General features: G+C 44.1%; 3 protein-coding genes across 6 annotated transcripts in view; 2 read left to right on the top strand and 1 right to left on the bottom strand.

Moving 5' to 3' along the window:
- LOC116816480 (uncharacterized) overlaps positions 1 to 26,909 on the bottom strand; it is a 560,774-nt gene that overhangs the window by 305,337 nt on the left and 228,528 nt on the right. The window lies entirely within an intron of this gene.
- The window catches only part of LOC116821735 (uncharacterized), a 310,474-nt gene that overhangs the window by 94,860 nt on the left and 188,705 nt on the right, over positions 1 to 26,909 (top strand). The gene's annotated exons all lie outside the window — the stretch shown is intronic.
- The window catches only part of LOC116821731 (zinc finger protein 264-like), a 78,806-nt gene continuing 67,290 nt past the window's right edge, over positions 15,394 to 26,909 (top strand). Inside the window, exons 1-4 of the mRNA XM_075070413.1 lie at positions 15,394 to 15,577; positions 18,824 to 18,898; positions 21,750 to 21,876; positions 26,106 to 26,219. Of these exons, the coding sequence (XP_074926514.1) occupies positions 18,875 to 18,898; positions 21,750 to 21,876; positions 26,106 to 26,219 (265 nt within the window). The 5' untranslated portion in view covers positions 15,394 to 15,577; positions 18,824 to 18,874. The remainder of the gene's footprint in view (positions 15,578 to 18,823; positions 18,899 to 21,749; positions 21,877 to 26,105; positions 26,220 to 26,909) is intronic.

Raw genomic sequence — 26,909 nt, forward strand, 5'->3', positions numbered from 1 at the left:
CCATGTAGTGTCCCATCACCGACCTTTGGAGATCTTTGTTGCTAGCAGTTGCAGATCAACTACATACCACTGTAGGCAGCCTCATCCTACCATCCCCTCCGTAAAGGTATCGAGCTCAGTCTTGAAGGCAGTTCGGTTTTTTGCCCCCACTGCTCCCCTTGGGAGGCTGTTCTAAAACTTCACCCTGATGGTTAGAAATCTTCGCCTAATTTCAAGCCAAAACTTATCAAGCCAATATCCATTTGTTCTAGCGCCAAAATTGGTGCTTAACTTAAATAGCTCCTCTCTTTCCCTGGTATTTATCCTTCTGATGTATGGATAGAGAGCAATCCTGTCTCCCCTCAGCCTTCTTTTGGTTAGGCTAAACAAGCCAAGCTCTTTGAGTCTCGTCTCATAAAGCAGATTTTTCCATTCCTCAGATCATCCTAGTAGCCCTTCTCTGCGCCTATTCCACTTTGAATTCATCCTTCTTAAACATGGGAGACCAGAATGGCCCACAGTATTTCAGATGAGGTCTCATCAGTGTCTGGTATAACAGTACTAACTCTTCCCTCTCATAGGCTACGTCTTTCACTACCCGCGTATGCGGCGGTAGCCATCATTTGCTCGGTCGGCATGTTCTGTTCCTCATCTAGATGTGATATATTCGGGATCCCCGAGACGCGCTTATATTCGATTCTGGAATCTCCGACAACCCGAACTGAGTTGCGGAATCGACAGGGCGGACGACGGACAATCGTCCTGCCGTGAGGACGTGAGTAATTCGGATCTTAGATACTTTGACTTCGCTACGTAGCTGAAGTTGCGTATCTAAGATGATTTTCCCGTAGTGTGACAAGGCCGATAGACTCTAGGATTGGCCACCGGCGATCGCACGAGGTCATCGAGTCCAGTCCCCTGCCCTCATGGCAGGACCAAATACTGTCTAGACCATCCCTGATAGACATTTATCTAACCTACTCTTAAATATCTCCAGAGATGGAGATTCCACAACCTCCTTAGGCAATTTATTCTATCTACTGGAAATACACCTCTACCCCAATATAACGCAACCTGATATAACGTGAATTCAGATATAACACAGTAAAGCAGGGCTCCAGGGGAGCGGGGCTGCGCACTCCGGTGGATCAAAGTAAGTTTGATATAATGTGGTTTCACCTATAATGCAGTAAGATTTTTTAGCTCCTGAAAACAGCGTTCTGTCGAGGTAGAGGTGTACCTCACGTGATGCATCCTAGGACTTCATTAAGCTACACCTTGGCAGCTCATAATTATCCTGTGATCAACCAATACACCCAGGTCTGTCTCCTCCTCTGTCACTTCCAAATGATAAGTGCAGTGGAGCTGCAAGTTTTTTCCTGCGTCTGGAGCGGAGCCGGAGCACAGCTTCAAAGCTCTGGACCTTTCTGTTCTCATTTTAATCCCCATCTTCTCCACTGTAACAAATAGTTTCCCACGTGGAACTGTGTCAAATGCCTTACTGACATCCAGATCAGATTTCTGTGGCACGATCTACCTTTTGTAACACCATGTTTTATATATTTATAGTGCTGAAGGCTGCAAGGAACTGTTAGCAGTAGGCGAAGAATGGCCATGTGGAGGTGGGGGAGGGGATGGCAGACAATAGAGAGGTGGGGGAGGGGAGGGGATGTTGAAGGTGTGCCTGGGATTGTGTTTTGTGGGAGTCCATGTCTCTGCTCCCTGTGGCCGTGGTGCATTCTGTACCAAAGCAGCACGTCAGCAGACCAGACGCACACACCATAGCTCTGCCTAGAACACGCAGTCACTGCCAGACGGACTGGGCGATTTTTCAGGGCCCAGCTTGATATGCCTGGCTGGGGTGGATTCAGTTGGGTAGAGGACTGGGGCTCTGATAGTTTAGGATCTTCCTTTTTGCATAGTCAGTTCTTTCCCTTTATTATTTTATCCCCACCTGTTCCCAATGCTGCTCCCTTCTTAACTTGCTTTGGTTATTTCAGTTCCAGTTTTTAAATGGGATCTAAGAATTGCAAAGCAGAATGAAAGATAAACAAACAGAACCATTTGAATGTTGGCACAGAGCTGGTAGAACTATACCTAGTGATAAAGTGAGGAAGGCTAAAAGCCACGTAGAACTGGACCTTGCAAAGGGAATCAAAACCAATAGTAAAAGGTTCTACAGCCACATAAATAAGAAGAAAACAAAGAAAGAAGAAGTGGGGCCGCTATACACTGAGGATGGAACGGAGTTAAGAATAACCTAGGCATGGCCCAATATCTAATAAGTACTTTGCCTCGGTCTTTAATAAGACTAGTGAGGAGTTTAGGATGATGGAGGGATACAAACGGGAATGTGGATATGAGGTGGATATTACCGCATCTGAGGTAGAGGCCAAACTTGAACAGCTTAATGGGACAAATCGGAGGGCCGCGACAATCTCCATCGAGGATATTAAAGGAACTGGCGCGTGAAATTGCGAGCCGTTAGCGAGAATTTTTAAGCAATCGGTAAACTCGGGGGTTGTACCGTACGACTGGAGATTTGCTAACGTAGTTCCTATTTTTAAGAAAGGGAATAAAAGTGATCCGGTAATTATAGGCCTGTTAGCTTGACGTCTATAGTGTGTAAGGTCTTGGAAAAAATTTTTAAGGAGAAAGTAGTTAAGGACATTGAGGTCAATGTAATTGGACGAATTGCAACATGATTTACTAAAGGTAGATCGTGCCAAACCAACCTGATCTCCTTCTTTGAGAAGTGACGCGATTACTAGACAAGGAAATGTGGTAGATCTAATTTACCTCGATTTCAGTAAGGCGTTGACACGGTTCCGCATGGGAACTGTTAGTTAAATTGAAAAGAAGGGATGAATATGAAAGTTGTAAGTGGATAAGGAACTGGTTAAAGGGAGACTCCAGCGGGTCGTACTGAAGGGTGAATTGTCAGGCTGGAAGGAGGTTACTAGTGGAGTCCTCACAGGATCGGTTTTGGGACCGATCTCATTTAACCTTTTGTTACTGACCTTGGCCAAAGAGCGGAATGTGCTAATAAAGTTTGCGGATGACACGAAGCGGGGGTATTGCTAACACGGAGAGGACCGGATACTATTCAGGAAGATCTGGACACCTTGTACACTGGAGTAATAGTAATAGATGAAATATAATAGTGAAAAGTGCAAGGTCATGCACTTAGGGATTAATAATAAGAATTTAGATATACGTTGGGGACGCCATCAGTTGGAAGCGATGGAGGAGGAGAAGGACCTTGGGGTATTGTTGATAGCAGGATGACTATGAGCCGCCAATGCGATATGGCCGTTAAAAAAGCAAATGCGGTTTTAGGATGCATCAGGCGAGGTATTTCCAGCAAGGAGAAGGAGGTGTAAGTGCCGTTATATACGGCGCTGGTGAACCCCACCGGAAATTGTGTGCAGTTCTGGTCTCCCATGTTTAAGAGGATTGAATTCAAACTGGAACAGGTTCAGAGACGGCTACTAGGATGATCCGAGAATGGAAATCTGCCTTATGAAAGGAGACTCAAAGAGCTTGGTTGCTTTAGCCTGGCCAAAAGAAGGCTATGCGGCGGGATATGCTTGCTCTATAAATATATCAGGGGATAACATTAGGGAGGAGAGGGAATTATTTAATTTAGTACTAATGTAGGCACAAGGACGAATGGTACAAACGGATATTAGGAGATTTAGACTTGAAATTAACGAAGGTTCTAACCATTAGGGGAGTGAAGTTCGTGGAACAGCCTTCCGGGGAGTAGTGGGGCAAAAGACTATCTGGCTTTAAGACTAAGCTTGATAAGTATATGGAGGGGAGTTTTATGATGGGATAGTTTAATTTGGGCATTGATCTTGGATTATCGGCAGTAATCTGCTCAATGGTCTGTGAGGGAAGTTGGATGGATGGGAATGAGTACTGCAGAGAATTCTTTCTTGGGTGCTAGCTGGTGAGTCTTGCCACATGCTAGGTTTAGCTGATCGCCATATTTGGGGTCAGAGGGAATTTCCTCCAGGGCGGATTGCAGAGGCCCTGGAGGTTTTCGCCTTCCTCTGCAGCGTGGGGCAGGGTCGCTTGCTGGTGATTCTCTGCAGCTTTGAGGTCTTCAGATCATAAAATTTTGAGGTTTCAATAACTCAGTCATGGGTTCGGGGTTGTTATAAATGTGTATGGGTAGGTTTTGTGGCCTGCCGTGTGCAGGAGGTCAGACTAGATGATCATATTGGTCCCTTCTGACACTATGTCTATGATAGTTTGCTGTAAGTATTCTAAGTTACCTATAGCATTTTCTGTGTGGGGACAAGCAATGTCAAAGAGCCAAAAACGCTTTTTAGGGTGAAAGGTTCTCATCAGCTGTTGCTCTCTAGGGTGCATGTCACACCGGGACTTGCAGTCTTTCAGGAGTGGTGTGCTGGATTGTATTTAGTAATCTCAAATAGAAGACTGCAGGTTCACAATTATCCAATGAAATCTTGCAAACAATTATACAAATAGACCCTAATTCAGAGGTGGCAAACTACGGCCCCTCCCCTGTTGTTTCTCCCCGTCCTTGCAGCGTCACGTGCTACGCAGCCCGTGCAAGACTCTGGGCGGAAGCTCATAGTATAGTTCCAGCCCTTCAGAGTACTCCCATTGACTCAGAAGTAGCAAGCACAACGTGTGGGTGTTAAGTGTTTTTGGGATGAAGACCTTATTTGCAAGCTCTTTGAAGCAGGGATCTGTCTGCAACTCCAAAGCATGTGCATGTGCTCCAGGCTTGTACTCTTTGAAGTGGACACACACACCCTTCACCTATTCTACAGGGCTCTGTTGCACTTGCATAGCATGAGTCTTAATCACTCATTTAAAATACCATAACAACCAACAGAGAATCCTGTGCACCTTATAGACTAACAGACTTTGGAGCGTGAGCTTTCGTGGGTGAATACCCACCTTCGATCAGACGCCAGGTAGTGGAAATTTCCAGGCAGGTATATATATGCTAGCAAGCAGCTAGAGATAATGAGGTTAGTCAATCAGGAGGATGGGCCCTGTTCTAGCAGTAGAGGTTGTGAAAACCAAGGGGAGAAACTGTTCGTAATGGCAAGCCATTCACAGTCTTTGTTTAGTCAGAACTGATCGGTGCAAATTTGCAGATGAACTGAAACTCAGCAGTTTTCTCTTTGAAGTCTGTCCTGAGTTTTTTGCTGCAGATGGGCCACCTTAAGGTCTGCTATAGTGTGGCCAGGGAGGTTGAAGTGTTCTCCCTACAGGTTTTGTATATTGCCATTCCTGATATTGATTTGTGTCCATTTATCCTTTTCCGTAGAGACTGTCCAGTTGGCCGATGTACATAGCAGAGGGGCGTTGCTGGCATATGATGGCGTATATACATGGTGGATGTGCAGGTCAGTGATGGTGTGCTGATCTGGTTAGGTCTGTGATGGCTCGCTGGGTGTAGATATGTGGGCAGAGTGGCCATCGAGGTTGTTGCATGGATTGGTTCCTGAGTAGAGTTACTATGGTACGGGCGCAGTTGCTCGTGAGAATACGTTTCAGGTTGGCAGGTTGTCTGTGGGCAAGATGTGAATGGCTTGCCAATTACAGAACCAGTTTCTCTCCCTTATTTTCACTACCTCTTACTGCTAGAAACAGGGCCCCATTTGCCTCCCTGACTGAACTAACCTCGTTATCTCTAGCTTGCTTGCTAGCATATATATACCTGCCCCTGGAAATTTCCACTACCTGCGTCTGACGAAGTGGGTATTCACCCACGAAAGCTCACGCTCCAAAACATCTGTTAGTCTGTAAGGTGCCACAGGATTCTCTGCTGCTTTTACAGATCCAGACTAACACGGCTACCCCTCTGATACATAACAACCAATTGATGTTTTACTTCCCTTCCTATTTTCAGTGTTGTCACTTGTTTTTGTGGTTTTGTTTGCTGTGTTGCTTTATTACTCATTTTTACTCTTCTATTTGTGTGAAGTATTCATCAAATTAAGAATTGACATCCCGTAGAAATGGTATGAGCCTGAGTGAATACCTTTGACTCTCCTTTCCAGTATCAGAAAATCTTGTATTAATATTTGTGATGAGAGCATGACTGTTTCTAGTTGACTCATAGATTTTATTTAGCATCTTAAAGCTGAGCTATGTGCGCGTTACTATGCATTCAAGAGGGATAGTTTTGTGAACTGCAAAAGTCTGGTGCATGCTAGCGTTTTGGCAGATGTTTCATTTTTTTGAGAGTAGCTTTCCCTGAAGATTTAGTGTTCTATGCTAGGATTAGGTTATTAAAATGGATCTCTGGTGCATATTTTTAATGCTTTTACTTAATGCCCATGACTGTTTTATTTCTATAGCTGTTTTCAGTATGCCACATTTTGGTGTGTTTACTAGCTTGAGTTGTTAGGAAGGATACATGTACTCCAAGCGCAGTGTTAATTTTATTTTTATTTGATTTCATGTTAAACACACAACTTAAGCAGTGCACCTTATTAATTATCCCTTGTTTTAATATTCTTTCTTCTTCTTCCATTCCTATGAACTGTTTAAAAGTATATATTATATCTAGGGTTTTTGTTTGTACTGGTGGCGCACATCCACACAGTACCTCACTATTGGTGGGGCACATAATATTCATTCTGCACATGGATGGAAAAAATTAGAGAGAACGTTGGTGACGACTCTCTCTTGGGTGGATGGGCCAATCCTGGGGCCCATTACCTCTCGGTGATTGATTTCCATTCCAAGACCATAAAGTAGACTTTCAATATAAATCCTTTGTTCCTTACATATACCCCGTACGTTGATCTCTTAGTCATTATGAGTCTTGACCAGTTATGAGGTTTTTGTAGATTCCTCTGTCACAGAGTCATTGGATCAGTGCCTTGGAACTACTCTGTATGAAGCCGGTCAGGACTCTAGGGGAGCCTCCTCTCTCTCAGCGTAGTGTCTCCAGGGCAGAAGCTTACACAAGTTCGACCTTCCTGGGTCTGACCTCAGAGCATTCAGCATCTCCATGCTTCCTGCAGTGAGTTCCCCCTGAGGAAGCCAGAGAGCCCTGCACCCCAACTCTGCAGTCAGCCAGCCGGTAAAACAGAAGGTTTATTAGGTAACAGGAACACAGCGTAGAACAGAGCTTGCTATCACAGAAATCAGTGACTTTCAACCAAGTCCATCTTGGGAGTCCTGAGCCAGACACCCTGGACTCCTTCTCTTCCAGTCCCCTCCACGCAGACTTCCCACTTCCAGCGACCTGACCTCCGACACCCCCCGTTGCTCCTTCTCCATCTGCTTGTCTCACTTCCCAAGCCAACGGTGTCACCTGGTCGCAACCCTCTCCTGGGTCTCAGGTTACATAAGTGCAGGCAGCTGGGAAACTTCATCTGCCCCGAAGGCCTCAGCAAAAATCACACACCCAATTCCCACCACCAAAGTATTGGTGCAGCACACTGGCAAAGGACAGTAAGACTCACATGCAACATAACAAGACGAATAAACCCAACTTTGTCACAGCCTCACATGATCTCCCCTGTAGGTAAATATCCTCTAAGAGGTGTTTGGTGTGATGGGTTTGTCGGGTCTCAGGTGAAAGCTGCTGGCAAAAACCAAGTGACCCTTTGCCAAGGGATCTCTGTGTCACTGTCTGACCCTCATAGGCCAGGGAGAGGACAACTTTCTGCCAATGGCCTTCAGGCTGGGTGCTGAGTTCACTGCAGTGTCCCCTCTCCGTTTCCCTTCTCAGTGTGCTGTCTGGGAAGCTGCCCTGCTTCCTGCTGCCCAGGCCAACCTGTATCTACTCCATGTTCCAGGCTTCTGGCAGCCCCCAGTGAGAGGCCATCCAGCCCATCAAACCACGGTGCCCAACTGCTGGGCCTCAGGCCTTCTGGGGTGCATCTCTGTGAGGCCAATTGCCCCCTGACCCTGGGGTGCTACAGGGGCACGTCCTTCTAGTGTGTCAGGGCTCAACCCTCTGGCTGAGGCCTCGGGGCACTTTCTTCCTCTCTCGGGGCACCAGGTGAAACAGCACAAGAGCCGACTGTTGGCAAACAAGGGTAAATAAAGGAATAGAGAGTGTGGGGGAGAAACTGTGGACAGCTCCCATCAGGATATGGGCCTCTCTTACTTCTGGGGACCCTCAATTGCCTTCAGAGTTTACTGGGTCTTCAGTGCAAGTTTCAGCCCACTGTCCCTTTGACCTCTGAGGATCCCCACCCTCCATCGATGAAGGCCAGAGCCCCGAATGCTGCCAGCCCTCTCTTGGGGGATGGAGATGCTCCACAAACCGTTCCCTTCCCAGTGTTTCCCCCCTGTGAGTAGACTAGGTCTCTCCTGTTAACTCCTGCTCCAGTCCTGGCATGATTTGCAGGTGTGCAGGGGCCGGGCCAGTCCGGACTAAAGAAGCTGTTTAACCCCTTCTATGCTAGCGTGGGGTTTATATAGCCCTTCACAGGCTCCCAGACCCAGGGAATGGCCCCCTATCAGCCCCATGCCTGATGTGCTGGGGCAACCCACTGGCAGCATTGCCTTTGAGGGTGCTGCTCCCTCCTGCTCCCACTCCCTCCTCTAGCCCTTTACTGCCACCACAGTGCCTGTCACCTTCACTTCCTGAGGGGTGACCCCCAGAAGGTGTGTTTTGTTATCCCTTTCCCTGCACACCTCCCGGATCCGTTGTGCACCTCTGTCTCTCACCTGTGTCTCAGGAGATAAGGCAGGTTATGGGGTGCGAGTGATGCTTTACTGGAGATCCATCATCCCTGAAGGAGTTGCAGCTTTGACCCTCCTAGAAGGTTGCCAGGATGCTGATGTGCCCTGGAGGAGAACTGGGGCTTGGTGGAGTCCATAGACCATTTGGCCCACATTGTGTCACTGTAAAGCCTGCTCTGATTCCTACAAATTGCTGCTGGTGGCGTTGTGCCCAGAAGTCTCTGTAATGCTGTCTTCAGTGACTCGAGAGCATGAGCACCAGCCTCAGGCAGACTGGTAAGAAGCAGGGAACAAACCCCAAATTGGTTGTGAGGTCTGTATGGAGATTTCACCAACCAAGTATCCAGTGTAAACGCTTCAGGCTCTGTAACAGCATTAACATGGAATCACAGACAGTCCCCTTGGGTGATCCCATATGTCTCACCACGCAGCTGAGCCAAACTTTGTGACAGATGGTCCTTTACACTAGGGGTTCTCAACCTTTTTCTTTCTGAGGTTCCCCCAACATGCTATAAAAACTCCACGGCCCATGAGGGCCACAGTAACTGGTTTTCTGCATATAAAAGCCAGGGCTGACGTTAGGGGGCAGCAAGCAGGGCGACTGCCTGGGGCCCCATGCCCCATACATTGCTTAGGCTTTGGCTTCAGTCCCGGGTGGTAGGGCTCAGTGCTCCAGACTTCAGCCCCATGCCCTGGGACTTCAGCTTTCTGCCCTGGGCCTCGGCGAGTCTAATGCTGGCCTTGCTTGGCAGCCCCACTGAAACCTGCTCGTGGCCACGCAGAGGTCCCAGTCCCCTGGTTGAGAACCACTGCCTTAGCCCACGAATCACAGCAATGTTCAGGTTACTGCCAGTCCCAAAGGACCAGTCACTTCCTTAGGTCAACTGAATCTCACAACAAAGACACGCTTGTAGCCAGTCCTGTAATAACCTGTGTTATGATTTATTTAAAAGGAAATGAGAGTTGTTTACGAAGTTAAAGCAGGTAATCATATAGATGCAGACGAGTTACAGTCTTAAATTTCAAAAGGTAATAGAAGCTTCTATAATAAGCAAGCTCTACATATTCTTTAGGACTAACACAGGCTAAGCAGCTGAGGATCTCTTGCTAATGCCTAGAAACTGCCCCCCAGAGTCCAAGCAGCATACAGATAATCAGTTCCTTCTGTATGGGGTTTTTCATCCCCTTCCTGCCATGTGCTCTGAGCTGCAAACTCTGCTAATGGGAAGTCAAGAGCACAACAACAGTCTTTTGTCTTCTTTAACATCCCACTGTCATCAGACGCCATCGGTGTGGTGCTCTGCTCGGTTCAATGTTGGTATCAGTTGGCTATGTTCGTGTGTTCCCTCTGCGTGCTGCAGATCGCTGACACAGCAGGCCCTGAGAGAACTCCCAGTGCCACAGACTCCGATAAGGTACGAAGGCGCCCGGCCAGGTTTATTGTCAAACGAAGCACAGTAATAGTTCCCTGCAGTCTCTACAGGGCATACTACAAATATGTGCCCCTTGACAATGGACCAAGTCAATTGGTGGCGGGACTCTCCACTGCCCCCTGGGCCAGACAAAGAGGTCCACTTAGGGATGCATTCTTATACACAGGTACAAACAGATGAGCAGGGCCTGCCTCTGGCTCACAGCCTAACTTTGCTTTACATTAGCTATGTCTTGACTATTACTTCAGTTCAGGCCTCTGGCCTCATACCGGGCCTCTGATACCAACGGTTTATGTCTCAGGGCCTCATCTTACTACATTCCCCTACTTCTTGTCTTTTTATGGGGAGGATGTTTACTCGTCCCGGAAAAGTATAATGCATGAACTGAAGATAACCCAGTGGGCTAAACACTGTTATGTGGTCGCCACATTTTAGCATCCATACACTCATGCCCCATCTGTCCTTAGTCTGCACATTCCCTCGTATGAGTGGTAGACATTTTATTGTCCAATTATTTTTTAGTCCTTTATGGTGGCCTGGCAATGTTAGACCCAGGACCATGACTGAGGAATGTAGTAGTGTGATTGAGCCTTAGAGGCACTCCCAAATAAAATGGATACGGCATATATATTTGTAGCGTATATGGGTATATATGTGTGGTATGTATGTGTACGTATGACACCACCTTATGTCCAAGCATAACCATGTTTTTCCAATCTAGTGTTGTACTCTGACCCTTTTACTTTGGTGACACAGATAGAAACACACTGCCATTAGGGCAATTCCAGTTATCACCTGTCTCATCATTAGTAGTATGCTGAGTGTTTTGAAATACTGGGATAGGCATTGTTATAGTGTTGTTTCTCAGTATTATGTGTATGAGAAGTAAAACAGAAATTTGGAGTAGTGACACTACAAATGAGGCCTTTATATATAAATGTCTTGTAATTAGTTACTACCCAGTACTGTGCATTCATGTTATGGGCCACCCTTACTGCTGGTTGTCACCCTCTGGTAAGCTTTGCTGGGCAGGAAACAGGAATGACTTGCTTCTCTGTTCCATGGATTGCATTGCCCCATGGTACACCACTAGTTGATGTAGATCTCGCTGGTTTTATGGATGTTGTTGTCCAGATAAATTGGCGACTTCCATTCAGTAAGTTATCAAATATTGCTGTGTCAGGCTGTCGCATTGGTATCCAGACACTGAGCAAGATTGGTTTGAATAACATGTCTTATTTTGGGTGCAGTGTCATTAACCCAAATTATGACTGGTACTAACACGGAATTTGTTTACCCAATTGTAAGTTACTTTACCAATTTGTTTTTTCCTTGCCTTCCTGTTGTTTGCTGCCATTCATTTGTTGATTTTTACCTGTGTGTTGGTTAAACAGTTTAGCAAAATTATATTATTGCTGTACAACGTTTAAAATATGCATAATACAGCAACTGTACAACGATAATGCAGTTATTTTTACCCAGTAACCAAGTTGAAATTAAATGACAGTTTATCCTGGTCCAGCTAGTGGTTTTTGTCCATATATGATAGGTAGAGGTGTGTTTGACCAGTCTCTTATCTATAAAGCATTTCATTTTTCTTTTCTTGATGCTTGGGGATTTCTTCACTATGTACAGATATCTCTGGTGTCTTTGTGATGTGATATCTTCTGGTGTCTTTGTTCTTAAGTTAGTTAATATAATAAAGTTTGTTTTGTTTTTACATTTCTCTTGTTTTTAGTAACCCAGATTTAATACACAGATTAATTTAGTGTTTACAGTATAATAGGGACCAAGTCTTTTATACTTCTGCAATTGTTGTATAGATATTCATTTTCACTTGAGGTGCATTACTAATATTTTATACTAAATGTAATGCTTAACGGCTAAAATAGATGCTCACAATCTTCCATGAGAAGGTGTATTGCTTTCCCTTGCTGAACACTTCGTTTCAGCAAAAGAGTTAGTAACATAACTTTAACAAGCTTTTTAGAGTTACTTTGCCTGTGGCCACGTCTATACGACGCGCCATATCGGCGCGTTACAATCGATTGCTCGGGGATCGATATATCGCGTCTCATCTAGATGCGATATATCGATCCCTGAGCGCGCTTACATCGATTCCGGAACTCCACCAAAACCAACGGAGTTCCGGAATCGACATGGCGAGCCGCGCACATCGATCCCGCGTGGTGAAGACGGGTGAGTAGATCGATTTTAGATAATCGATTTCAGCTACGCTATTCTCGTAGCTGAAATTGCGTATCTAAAATCGATTTTCGTGCGTCGTGTAGACCTGGCCTGTGATACCAACTGCACTCTTGTTAACTGTTTAGAAGAACAAACTTTAACAGCCACTGCTTCCTATTAACATAACATATATAACACAGTGGTCCCCAACTTTTTTGTGGCGAGTAGCACATTCATGTTTTCAGAAGAGTGTGGCAGGCGCCAACAAATTTTCAAGGCTTATTTTGTATTTGTACGTTAAATAATACAAAAAATCATATTTAATACTATATAATATATGAATCCATAAGATACAAAGGGTAATTTTACACATAAAAGGTATTAATTAAATTATTTGGCAATTACTCTTTCACCTTACCATATGAATTTGCTCTTTTTTATCTACCTGTAAGAAAAATTAAGGAGTTTTTACAAAATTAATATCAAAAACAGTTTTCATCTTATTTATTTTAAAAAAGTAAAACATTGTTGAACTGCTGGTCCAAATATATATATTATTCTTACTATAACATAAAATGAAGCCTGCATCCCCGGCGTTCTCTGTCCCCGGCAGGCGCAGGGCCTCAGCTTCTCTCTGGCTTAAGCCGCAGCCCTGCACCAGCTGGGGACTGGGAACACCAGCACCTGCAGCCCCGTGGGGACCACTGAGATAACATAAAAGAAAAGTGTGTAAAATTAAACCAAAATAAATTTTAAATACAGGTCCATGCAAATACTTTGAGGGTATTAAACTTTCATGATGTTTTGTTATGTTTGGGAGCCAAAGGTGGAAACCTGTTGAAATTGTTTGGCTAATTGATGCATAAATTGTTATTTTAAAACATTTTGCTCTCACATTCTTATAACTATCTTTAAAAGTGCAAACAACTTTTTAAAAAAAAACCCAAACAAGTTTATAAAAACCCAAGCAAGAAATTGACATTTTGTTAATATTATCTTTACCTTAATGTTGAGGTTTTCCCTGTTTCTTTGAATAAAATATTTAAAAAAAAATTTCAAAAACAAAACGAAACTGTGATTAATAAGAGAATTATTTTTATTTGCAATTTCATTATTTTTTGAGGCAGCAATATATGTACATATATTTATAACTGAGATCTTGTTGAACTTTGAAAAAAAAATGATATTAATAATATTATGAGGTTATACCTCAACCATAATATTAAAATAGTGTGGTCCCACATGTACATGTATTTTTAAAAGAGTATAAAATTGACTTTTGTTGCAACCAAATAAAAATAGTCACATGATACACACAACACTGGACAATGCGCATGACATACAGGACAAACTTACAATTAGAAACAAATGGCACAGAATTCTATTCATAACTATGCAAAATAAGGCAAACAAAAAATTAAAAGGGTTAAACATTTGAATAAACAACTTATTACCGTGTTTAAAACTTTTAACAAAAATTGATACAATAAATTTGGCAAATATTAATTTTTTTATGTATTTGGTAACAAGGAATTTTGCATTACTTTATAGTTAACATTATTTTAAAACTCTGCTAGATGGAACTAAGAAAAGCCCATGTTTCAAATATTAGTGAGTGGTTAGGTTAGAAGCAGAGTGTGCATTTCGGCTGCTTGGCAACTCTGTCTTCAAGAAAGTTAGGAATAATTCTAGCTGTTGCATTCCCGAAGGGTTAAAATAACTCATTTACTGGATGTATTTAAAGTAAAGGTTTTACCTTGTTTTCTTTTTGTTTCTTGTTTTGTTCTGTTTTCAATTGATTTATCTTTTGGAGGATTCTGTAAAAACTATAACTTTTAACCTTTAAACAGAGAGACAGCCGAAGTGAGGAAAGGCAGGGGAAAGGGCGAGGGGGTGAAGAGCAACCTAGGATGGTAGCGAGACCTGAGCCAAGAAGGATTAACTGTATCAAGGTATTTGAAAGTACAGGCAGCAGCAGCCAGTTTAGCAAACTAAGAAAGTATATAATGGAAAAAACTTGACCGGTATGTAAAAATGTTTGAGAAAGGTGGTTATGTTTTTAGATATGAGCGCGGAGTGTGGTTCCGTGGGTCAAAGCAATTGGGAACCTGCACAGTTGGGAATTGCGCCCCTGGTTTTTATCCTGGCTCTGAGAGGAGAGTGGGGTAGTTACTTGCTCTTGTAAAACCTGAATTGGTTCCCTCAGTGTCTGTTGCTTTTGTGTGCATGCCAAGTGGGTGGCAGCAGTGCCCTTTTTTGCTGCAGTTAACTGTTTTTGGGCAGCTCCATGTTTAATGCATCAGTTGTAAGTGTTAACCCACTTAATTTTGGTTTTTTACTTTGAGATTCTTTTTTATTTACTCCCCTGCGATCGAGTCGCAGATCCTGTCTCCTAATGTGCTCTGTGAACTGTTCCCATTTTTTCCTTCATTTGATTTACCAAGTCAGTGAAAGTATTGTGTGCTGCTTTTTCCATGTGTGCACTTACTTCTCCCATTCTGACAGGCACCAATCTAGGTCCTGGTTTAGCTTTTACCAGAACCTGGCTTTTTTCATAAGGTGGTGGCTGCACTGCAGTGGACCCAGTTTAATCTTTTAATTTTCCTAGGGCCACCTTTTTCCATTTCTGTCCTCCCTTCTTCAGGCACAGGGGAGCTACCTGAAGCCTGCTGTTGACCACAAATATTTATAACAGAGGACGGCACATGTATTTTTTGTAGGTTCCTTGCAGCTGTTTCCAATGTTTTAGTCTGTTTCTGTGCTGGTTGTCTCTGGGTTGCTTGCAATGGCAATGGGAGCATTCCAGGGCTGTGTAGCTTCTTTTGAGTCTTTGAACTGTTTCTTTTGTTACTGATACTTGCCCCACTGATTTTGTGGCATGCTGTTTTAACCATTTAACAGCTGTGGCTATAGTTTGCAATATTTTACATTTTAAGGCTACAGTCTCTGTCCTTGCTTTACAAATTACATTACATGTTTCTTCCCCATTATACTTTTTAAACTCTGTGGGGATTTGAAGGGAGGAGTTAAAGGCGTTCCCTAGCTTATGGTTTTCTGTCCTGTTAGATCACGATTCCTACAGCAGACAGCCCACTTATTCACCAGATCAGCAGTCGCGGTCACCAGTGTCGTCAGATGGTACCAGTATGGTGCTCTGCTCTGTTCAATGTTGATATCAATCGGCTGCATGGGTGTGTTCCCTCTGTGTGCTGCCCCGGCTCTGCAGATTGCTGACACAGCAGACCCCGAGAGAGGCCCCAGTGACCACAGACTCTGATAAGGTATGAAGGCACCCGGCCAGGTTTATTGTCAAAGGAAGCACAGTAATGGTTCCCCACAGACTGTGCAGGACTCTATGTGCCCCCTGACAATGGACTGGCTCAGTCAGTGGCGGGACTCTCCAGTGCCCCCCTAGGCCAGATAAAGGTGTCCACTCAGGGATGCATTCTTATACATAGGCACAAACAGGTTTCACATCATTGAATGCATTGAGGTGTAGCCCCTCTATGCATTATGGTGTTGCCTTTCATTGGTGAGGCCTCATCTGGAGTATTGTGTCCAGTTTTTGGGCCCATGCTACAAGGATGTGGAAAAATTGGAAAGAGTCCAGCAGAGGGCAACAAAAATGATGAGGGGGCTGGAACACATGACTTATGAGGAGAGGCTGAGGGAAGGGCAGGGGAGGGATAGCTCAGTGGTTTGAGCATTGGCCTACTAAATTTAGGGTTATAAGTTCAATCCTCGAGGGGGCCATTTAGAGAACTGAGGTAAAAATCTTTTCTGGGGATTGGTCCTGCTTTGAGCAAGGAGTTCAACTAGATGACCTCCTGAGGTCCCTTCTAACCCTGATATTCTGTGATTCATGGTGCAGATTGATTCGAAAAAATAAGTCTATCCATCATATTGTCCTTTCATATTGTTTATCCATCACATTGTCTATCCATTGCATTGTTCTTTCATATTGTATATCCGTCATATTGTCCTTATGTTCATTTTATTCGTACTTACATGTGTATATGCTCTTGTCAACTTCTGTGAGCAGGGCCTGCCTTTGCTTTCTGTTAGCAATGTCTTGACCAGTACTTCAGTTCAGGCCTCTGGCCTCATACTGGGCCTCTGATCCCAAGGGTTTGTCTCAGGGCCTCATCTTACTACACCCATAATAGTCTATCTGGTGTTGATGGACCTTTCCTGCCAGGCAGGATGTAATGCATTCTGTTGCCAATCAGCACGTCACATAGATAAAATCTCTCTCCTGTCTGGTGATTCACAGAGCCACAGAGGCTCACAGTGCAGCTAGTCAGGTATTAACCCAGGCAGCAACTTGCAAGCATTCAATAAACTCTAAACACTAAACACATTCTTATAATTCTTAGATCTGTCTTAACAATACTAACACAGGTGAGCCAGACTGATTCCATCTGTGCATTTGTCCATGTTCAGTTAAGACATGGGGGCTTTTGCAAGAGCTAATGCCTCATCTGCCAGTGTCACAGGCAGGATGGGCAGAGATATCATTGACAAAAATCAATGGGACTTGCACATCTAAGCACCGATAAGTTTATGGAGGGGATGGTATGATGGGATAGCCTAATTTTGGCAATTAATTTGAGAACTGATCTTTGATTATCAGAAGGTAAGTATGCCCAGTGGTCTGTGATGGGATGTTAGATGGGATGGGATCTGAATTACTACACAGAATTCTTTCCTGGGTGCTGGCTAGTGAGTCTTGCCAACATGCTCAGGGTTTAGCTGATCGCCATATTTGGGGTCAGGAAGAAATGTTCCTCCAGGGCAGATTGGCAGAGGCCCTGGAGGTTTTTCGCCTTCCTCTGCAGCGTGGGGTATGGGTCACTTGCTGAATGGCATTCTCTGCAGCTGGAGGTTCTTCAAACCACAAATTTGAGCGGAGTCCAATAACTCAGACATGTTAGGAGTTCTTAACAGGGTGGGTGGGTGAGTTCTGTGGCCTGCATGTGCAGGAGGTCAGACTAGATGTCATAATGGGTCCCTTCTGACCTTAAGTCTGTGGTGTGTCTCTAGCTCCTGTTTGCCAGAAGCTGGCAATGGGTGACAGGGTGGATCACTTGATGATTATGTGTTCTGCTCATTCCCTCTGAGCACCTGGCATTGGCCACTAATCTAGATGGACCATTGATCTGACGCAGTTGGCTATTCTTACGTTCACAGTTTCTGTAAGGAGTATTCTACTCATTTGGACTCACTGGGGAGCCACAGAAAGAACAAGGTGTGCTGAGACAATGGAGGCCCAGTTCTCAGAGTCCCTGGGGTCCACTTGCCAAAGCAGAAGTAGGACCCAGCCATGAAAGGGGGCCTCCAGAGAAGACTGTATAAAAGGCTGGAACATCAAACAGCTTTGTAAACCTAGAGAGCTGCCTTGGGGACAATGACAGGGAGAATCCCCCAAAGTGACTCCTTGATTCACTTCCTTTGGTTCATAGAACTGGAAGGACCTCGAGAGGTCATCTAGTCTAGTCCCTGCACTCAAAGCAGACTAAGTGAAACTAGACCATCCCTGACAGGTGTTTGTCCTCTTGCTCTTAATATCCCAATGATGGAGATTCCAACACTCCTCCCTAGGCAATTTATTCCAGTGCTTAAACCACTCTGACAGTTAGGGGTTTTTCCTGATGCTCAACCTAACCTCCCTTGCTACAATTTAAGGCCATTACTTCTTGTCCTATCCTCAGGGCTAAAAGAACTTTTTTCTCCCTCCTCCTTGTAACACCTTTTATATACTTGAAACTGTTTCTGTCTCTTTCAATCTTTTTTCACTAGACTAAACAACCTAGTTTTCAATTTCCCTCATAGGTCATGTTTTCTAGATCTTATCATCTTTGTTGCTCTTCTCTGGATTTCCTCTAATTATCCACATCTTTCTTTGAAATGTGCACCCAGAACTGACACACTACTTCAGTTGAGGCCTAATCAGCATGGAGTAGAGCAGAAGAATTTCTTCTTGTGTCTTGCTTACAGTACTGCTGCTAATACATCCCAGAATGATGTTTGCTTTTTCTGCAACAATTTTACACTGTTTTCTCATATTTAGCTTGTGATCCACTATGACCCCCAGATCCCTTTCCGCAGCACTCCTTCCTAGGCAGTCATTTCCCATTTTGTATGTGTGCAACTGATTGTTCCGTCCTAAAAGTGGAGTACTTTGAAATTGTCCTTATTGAATTTCATCCTATCTACTTCAGACCATTTCTCCAGTTTGTCCAGATTATTTTCCAAAGCACTTGCAACCCTCCCAACTTGGTATCTTCCGCAAACTTGATAAGTGTAACAGAGAGACTCTGTTACTGGGAGGGTTTCACCATGTCTCAGAGGGTTACACCCTGGTGGGAGGGGGCTAGGCCTGCACTGCAATAAAGTCACTCTGTGCTTCACAGTGTGGCAGAACCTAGAATGGTCATTAGCAGGAGAAAATCCTGGGCAGAATCGGCTTTTGGAATGGACAAAAGCCCCATCTGAATTCTCTCATGTTCCCCTTTTCGCCCTGGCAGGCTACAGAATAACGTCCAGGTTTCACTCCAGATCCACCCAGGGGGAAGGAAATGGCTGCAATGGAGCTGGCTCAGGTAAGGGATTATCAGGGAGCTGGTGATGGACTCTGCTTCAAGGAAGAGGAGGAGTAAAGGAGAGGGGGAGCAGCTGGAGGTGGTGGGAGGCAGCTCCCACCACCTCCAGCTGGGGTAGAGAAAGGGAGGTAGGGTAGAGAAAGGGAGGGGACAGGATGTGACAAACCTGCTGAGATTTGTGTAATCTAGGGTGTGATGGATTATCATCCCTGGGGTCCAATCTGGGGGGCTTCTGGGAACTCCTGTGTCCTCTAATCCTCAAATTGGGCTGGCCTTTCTCACACTGCTTTGCTGGAGATTCAGCCATCCTTTCCAGGTCCTGTTACCACCCAACCCGAGAGCAGGTGGTACCATACACCCAGCTAAGCTACCTGAGTGCTTTACCTAAGCCACTGAAGGACAGATAGAAGACAACAGCCAATTTCCCAGCTCCCAAACCTTGCACACCTGCTGTAGTATAATCCAGAATTATACCATTTTATAGTGCACAGGGATCTGTATAATGTAAGATCATTAATATCGTTCACCTTCCCCTCGATATGGGAAAGATATACACAACAAGCTTGGGGTAACCAAGCTGAGATTTTTCCCCAGACACTTCACTCAAAATACACTGGTTAAGATAAAGCATAAAACAAGTTTATTAACTACAGAAAGATAGATTTTAATTGATTATAAGTGATAGCAAACAGATCAAAACAGATTACTTAGTTTGAGTTTTTGGTTATTTGCTAAGCCTAACATACTAGATGGATAGAATTTGAATTAGCAATTTCTCACCCTGACTGATGGTACCAGCAGTCCACCAAGTTTCCATACACAAGCTAGAAATCCCTTTAGCCTGGATCAGCACTTCCCCCAGTTCAGTCTTTGTTCCTCAGGTGTTTCCAGGAGTTCTCTTGTGTGGGGAATAAGGCCAAGAGATGCTGTCACACCCCACCTTATGTAGCTTTTCCATATGGCAGGACCCCTTTGTTTGAAACTGAGTTCCCAGTCCAGTTTGTGGAAAAATACAGGTACCAAGATGGAGTTCAGTGTCATGTGGTCTGATCATATGCCCTAGCATGCCCTGCTGAGTGCTAAGCTCTTGCATGGTCCATTGTCTTTGTTGATGAGCCTTCAGCACTGTCTGGCTTCTTCGTTGTTGTACCTGAAAGACTAGTTGTAGGTGTTACCCAAAGTAAGCACATTTGAAATACAGATACACAGTGAATATCCATAACTTCAGATACAAACATGATCCACGCACACAAATGGGATAATCATATTCAGCAAATCATAACTTTTCCAATGACACCACACATGATGCATCTTGCACAAAATGCATCATAATTATGTCCTAATAATATTATAACCATACCACTATGCTGAATATGGGGTGTAGTGTCAGATAGGGCCTAATTTCAAGGCACAGGAGTTGGGAATGGAACTTCCCGTCTTTGTGGAACAGGAAATAGCCCTCCAAAAAGGGCTGGGAAAACTTCCCAGACTCCCAGTGCTGGAGCCTGAATCTACTGACACTTCATTTGTTGCTACCACCCCCTATCTTTGTGGTAACTGCAAACTTTATCAGTGATGATTTTATTTTATTTTCTAGGTCACTGATAAGAATGTTAATAGCACAGGGCCAAGAACCAGTTCTTGCAGGAAGCTGCTAGAAATAAATCCACTCGACCATGGTTCCCCATTTACAATCCCAGTTTTTAATCTATTTCATGTATGCCGTGTTTGTTTTGTATCATTCTAGTTTTTTAGTCAAAATGTTGTGCTAGACCAAGTTGTATGGCTTACAGAAGTCTAGGAATATTACGTCAGTACTGTTAGCTGCAATCAAACTTTTTTCATCTCCTCCAATAAGGATGTCCAGTTAGTTTGATAGGATCTATTTTCTCTAAACCTTTAATGGGTACTAATTATATTACCCTCCTTTAATTCTTTATTAATGAAATCCAGTATCGACTGCTCCGTTATCTTCCCAAGTATCGATGTCAGACTGATACTCTTGTAATTAGCTGGGGCATCTCTTTTACACTTTTTAATACTGGCACAGCATTAGCTTTATTCCAGTCTTCTGGAATTTCCCCAGTGTTCCAAGTCCTAATTAAAATCATTATTAATAGTCCACCATGCTCCTCCACCGGGCATTTTAAAAGTCTTGGATACAAGTTATCAGGACCTGCTGATTTAAACATGTCTAACTTTAATAGCCACTGTTTAATGTCCTCGTGAAGTCCTGTTGGAATGGAGTGTCGTCGTCAACATCTGATGATATGAGTCACATCATCTGTTTTTCTCCAAATCCAGGAAAGAAATATTTATTAAAGACTTTTACCTCTTCTGCATTATTTTTGATAATTCTGCCATTTCTATATAGTAATTTATCACGATCTTTGTTGAGATTCATATACTTTTAAAAACTTCCTTCTTATTTTCATTGATTTGGTCATTGTTTTCTGATAGCTTCCCTTACCAATTTTCTACAGTTCTAACCTTCTAACTTATATTCTTTACTATTGACTTCCCCTTTCTTCCATATATTTTATTTGGAGAGTGTTGGGATTCCTACCAGGGAGCCACCAGCAGGGTCCAGAGACAGCCTCATCTCCTATATCAAGCTCTGGCTAGTAGGTATGTGATAAATGTGAAGACCCTGCCTCCGTCTGTCAGCTGGGAGACACAAGTTTCTCTCTTGCTACCCTCTGGTGCCTCCTGGCTACTCGAAGCAAGGTGGGGTGGGACTCTGTTAACATGTGCCTCCCATGGCTTCCATTTCCCTGGTGTTGCTGTTCCATGAATAGTGGGGTTGTGAGTGGGGCAGCAGGTACTGAGTGTTGGACTCTTGCTCTTTCAGGGGCCGGTGACGTTCGAGGAAGTGGCTGTGTATTTCACTAGGGAAGAGCAGGCTCTGCTGGACCTCAGTCAGAGAGACCTTTACAGGGATGTCATGCAGGAGAACTATGAGTCGGTGGTCTTGCTGGGTAAGGAGTGCTGTCACCTTGGTTATTAGAAGCTGTGGGGTTTCTAAAGAACCTGAGTAGTAATAACTTTATACCTTTATTCATCATCCAAGTTTTGACAAGTTTCCTTGTCCCCCTTTATTTAGTTTATCTCCCAGCCATTAGAATAATATTTGGACATGTGCCTTTTTGGTGCTATCAGTCATTTTAAAATTGCATTTAATGTATCCTTATTGGATACATTAATAACTGTAGCTTTCATGCCTTTTCCTCATTTTAAGAGGAAAATATGCTGCCTGTAGAATTCTAAATTGAGTAAATAGGTGTATGACTCATGCATGGCTTGTGTGACAGTCAGATGAGCTCCTCTTCTGATAGGAGAGCGTATAATGTTGCCATTCAGGACCCCACGGGTGAAGGGAGAACAGAGCCGTGGGAGGGGAGGAGAAGAGGTGGGGTAGATAATTCTAGGGTGCCTAGATATGGGGAGGGTGTGTGCAGGCTAATAGCTAAGAAGCAGCAGGGAGGGAGGAGGTAATGAGAGATGAGGAGGGAACACAAGAAGCTACCAGGGCGCCGAGAGGTGGCGATGACTGAGAGTAGTGGGAAGAAGGGGAAGGGAGTCTGGAGGAAAGGCACCCAGGAAGTGGGCTGGGTGGGTCAGTGGGAGGGAGAAGAGGTTTGGGGATCTAGAGCTCTGGGGGATCCCCAGACCTTTAACCCCGAATCCCTACCCAAGCCTTGTTGCTTTAGAGCCTGCACTCCAGTTTTATTTCTGTTCAGTTTCACTTCATTATACATATTTTCCTCAAATGTTATTTTAACTCTTGACCTCCCTCTCCCTCTCATTACCCCCTTCCCCATATAACCTCTCTAGCTCTCTGCACAGCGACCCCGGCCACCGATCCTGAGTCCTTGCTGCATTCCTCCCTCCCATAGCAGGGCCACTACCCAGACACAAATGGGCACCTTGTTGATGATATCACAGGGTGGTAGTGCAGCCTGTACAGTTTTTACACCTATAAGATTACATGTTGGGGTACAACTTTCCCTCGTACATGGCTCCTCAAAGTTAATTGAGAAGATGAAATTTGGTGAAACACACAAAACTTGATTCAATACAGACAGTTATCATTGAAATCACAGGCAAGGATCAATATACATAATGATTAGACTAAGATAAGTATAGTAAAGAGGGACACCATTGGAAACAAAGATCGAGGGGCAAGAGAGACCATCAGAATGGAGGCCTTGCTTCATTTTACTTGGGGACCTGACAAAATGAAAAAATGTGCACTAGGAGAGGTATTTTATCCACTTTCTTATGGTAAGAGGATGGCTATATGCCATATCTGCTCCTTTACTCTGATTACAAGAATGTTAATACCGGCCCCAACCCATATGTGGCCTTGGGAAGTCCATAATTAAGCATTAATACTAATGATTTACATCACTTATTGATTAATAATTCCAATATATGAATGCATCCAACTGCTGAGACACTGCATAGCAACTTAATTGCTAAAGCCCGCCTCAAACTTCCTTCTTTCAGAATCTTGTGGCGTATTACCCCTGTTTGTGGTTCCTCGTTAGTCTCTCAAAATGAGGGTGCAAAATATTTGATCTGGGATTCTCTCCTTAGACCTATTCTGGTAAATGAGACTAGGTCATAAAATCAGGTCAGCGTCAACAGGAGTGAGAGTTTGGAGACAGTCTTATCTCCCATCTCCCCTCTCCCCATCTGCAGCAGCCACAAGTTGTCTTCCCTCCAGGCTCCTTGGATCTTTTGAGCCTGTCCCTCCTGAGGTTGCGTGGCCCAGTTCTTGTTTCTTACCTTCTCCTTTTCTGGAAGAATTAGAGGCTGTTGCTCCTGAATTTTAGTGTTTAATTCCCCAGCCTTCTCCACACACTGGGGGAGTTTAATTCTCCCTCCCATTACACCTGAGTCACTAGATTTCCTAATTCCCCAGAATGTCCTTTTGCGATGTCACAGTTCTGGGGTAACTAAGCCTTTCACCTGCCTCCATGGTCTGCTCAAAGAATGGCCCCTCAGGTATCAGGCCTCTAGCCAGCCCCTCTCTATGGGCAGGGACTCACATGCCTCTCCTTTTTGACCAGTGTGTGAGGATTGCAGCTTGTCGTCCACTGTATTCACTGGACTAATGTCCAGTTCCTGTGCTTTGCTTTCTCTCCAAGGGCTGTGAGCAGTGTGTGTGTGATAGAGGTGGGAATTTTGGTGATACTTCTAAGATGCCAATACACACCTCAGTTTCCCTGTGTGATTGGTATTGTATGATTATAAAGAGGAGGAGACATGAGGTGTTTTGTCATGGAGCTGTCATGGGGTGATATGAATGGGTCATTAAGAACTGGCTGGGACCAACCTACATCAGTGGAATACCCCACAGAGACAAGAAAATAATTGTCACCTGTCCGTGGAAGGATCTCAGCTTGGCTGAGTGAAGCATACATGGACTAGTTATGTTTTTGGAAGCAGAAAGAACTGGGCTCGCAGGCACAGGGAGCTCTACTGGAGCGAAGACAAATGGACAAGCACAGTGAAAGGAAACTAAACTCTTTTCTACAGCAGCATGGCTCATGGGCATTGGCCAATATGGATTATATTGTCTTCTTTGCTTCTCTGTCCTAATCTAAGGACTTTCCAGTGCTGTGCTTCAGTTCACTAATAAACCCTGCTATGTTTTAAAAGTCTGCCCAGTGTCACAGCAAAAAAATGCTGTGCGCATTGAATGAGGAACAGTCTCTGAAGAGGAGTGTAGTTCAACTGGACCTGCTGGCAGAGTTCACAGGTTGAAGTAGGAGTGTTGAAGGCAGAGGCTTTGCAAGGACTGTTTAAAAGCCCAGGCATTACACAGATCCTATGGATCCATGACAGTGTGTCTAATGGGGAAAGGATATAAAACAAGAAAAGGATCTGAATGTGTATTTACCATGGCCCCCTCATCAGTCCTCGTGGGAATCCCTGATCAGCTCTAAAGTGTATTAAAACCTTCCTTAAAGGCTTACCTCTTATTTATCAGGTCACGTCTGTTTTGTTAGAGGGCCTCCCACTTCCCTGGTTCTTGTCACTCAGACGGCAAAAGACCAGAAGTCTAAAGTGCAGATAATGCCATGTTTATTGTGGTTAGTTTCCAAGCAAGGATATTCCTAAGCCCTTCACAGCATTCAGGCCTATCTCAATACTCCAATAGAGTCTGTTCCCCAGTGTTCTGTTTCCAGCTCTGATGCTCCAGAGCTTTGCCTGTGTTCCTGTCTCCCCCCCCCTTAACAAACATGATTCCAATTTCCCTTCCCCCTCTATTTTATGTAGTAATATTCTCAGCTATACCTTCACCAATCATTTTAATGAAATTTAACTAACCAATCCTAACATATTGTAACATAATTCTCTAACCAATATATCCCACTACCCTAACTAACTTCCACCTAGGAAATGTAACTATACAGCAGACAGAAAAAAATAGAGAACCAGACAGATTAACAATATAAAAGTAGTGGCCATAAAGATAAAACAGTACAGAAATGAAGGCTTCAAAACCACAACCATTGAGAAGTGATTTCTTGCCAGACAGGCTGATGTCAAACTAAGTTTCCTTAACCATCTTAAGATCTATTTCTTTATCTGGTGGTGATGAGCGCTATCAGGACAGGCTCATCTTCCTAACAACCCAATACCACCTTATTTCAGTGTGACTGGTTTGGGGTGAAGATGTGACCGTATGCTTCCCAGCTTATGGCTTCTTCTGCTGTTTAGCCAAAGGCCTTAGCCTAATAACAAGGCCTCAGACTATCCTAGCCAGACTGTGATTTTGATTCTTTGTTTTTATACCCCAAGTATACCCCTAAGTGATAAAAATACACCTAAGTTCTTAAAGTATAGGCTTTACAAGCAGGACTGAATATATATATTTTCTAACAGTGGATTCTACCCATTCCCCCATTCTGTGTTTGTCTTGTCTATTTTGATCGTAAATTCTTCAAGGCATGGGCCTTCTACTATTCTCTGTTTGTACTTTGCCTAGCACAATGGGGACCCTCTGTTACTTGGCCCTTAGGCACTAAGGTAATGAATATGATTTATAATAACTCTCCTGCCACTTTGAGCCAAGGAAGCTGGCCTTGGGATGTTACTGCTTAACAATGAGCCAGGGTTAAAACCATGGACTATTCTTTGTGACAAGTATCCCAGAAATTCCACTGACCTCCCTTGTTTTCTTTGCCTGCAGTAGGGTTTCCAGTTTCCAAACCTGATGTGATCTCACAGCTGAAACAAGGGGAAGAGCCATGGGTCCCAGACCTCCTGGGCTCTGAGAAAGAAGTGCCCCCAAGAGCTGCCTGCACAGGTGAGGAATTGGTTAAACCAGGGGTCGGCAACCTTTCAGAAGTGCTGTGCCGAGTCTTCATTTAGTCACTCTAATTTAAGGTTTCGCGTGCCAGTAATACATTTTAATGTTTTTAGAAGGTCTCTTTCTATAAGTCTATAATTATAACTAAACTGTGTTGTATGTAAAGTAACTAAGTTTTTTAAAATGTTTAAGGAAGCTTCATTTAAAATTAAAATTAAAATGCAGACCTTCCCGTACGTAGGTGGCCAGACCAGGCAGTGTGAGTGTACTAAAATCAGTTCATCTACGCGTGCCATAGGTTGCGTACCCCTGGTTAAACAAACTCAAAAACTGTCTGTGAATACGGAACATTTGGATTGCCCTACAAGACCTTGTCGAGCTCTCCAGACTTCAGGATTGGTACTGCCGATGATGAATCATGAGGCAGTGTCATTCTGGCTTCCCACCTATCCTGACTACAATAGGCAACAGGTCCTTCTCCAATTGCTCGCTTTCCCCTGGGTGTTCTTGTGAGATGCGGACCAAAACTGATCCCTCTCCTCTGGCGGAAGGTTTGGGGAAATCTGCTCCTGATAGGTTTGATCTTCCCACACATATTTGGTGTTGTTCATCCCTTTTTTGATTCTCTCTCTGAGATTTCCTTTCTCTCCGGCACACGAGAATGACACATGTCTTGAATTCTCTCTG

The sequence above is a fragment of the Chelonoidis abingdonii genome, chromosome 11 (genome assembly GCF_003597395.2).
Source record: "Chelonoidis abingdonii isolate Lonesome George chromosome 11, CheloAbing_2.0, whole genome shotgun sequence".
Classification (NCBI taxonomy): Eukaryota; Metazoa; Chordata; order Testudines; family Testudinidae; genus Chelonoidis; species Chelonoidis abingdonii.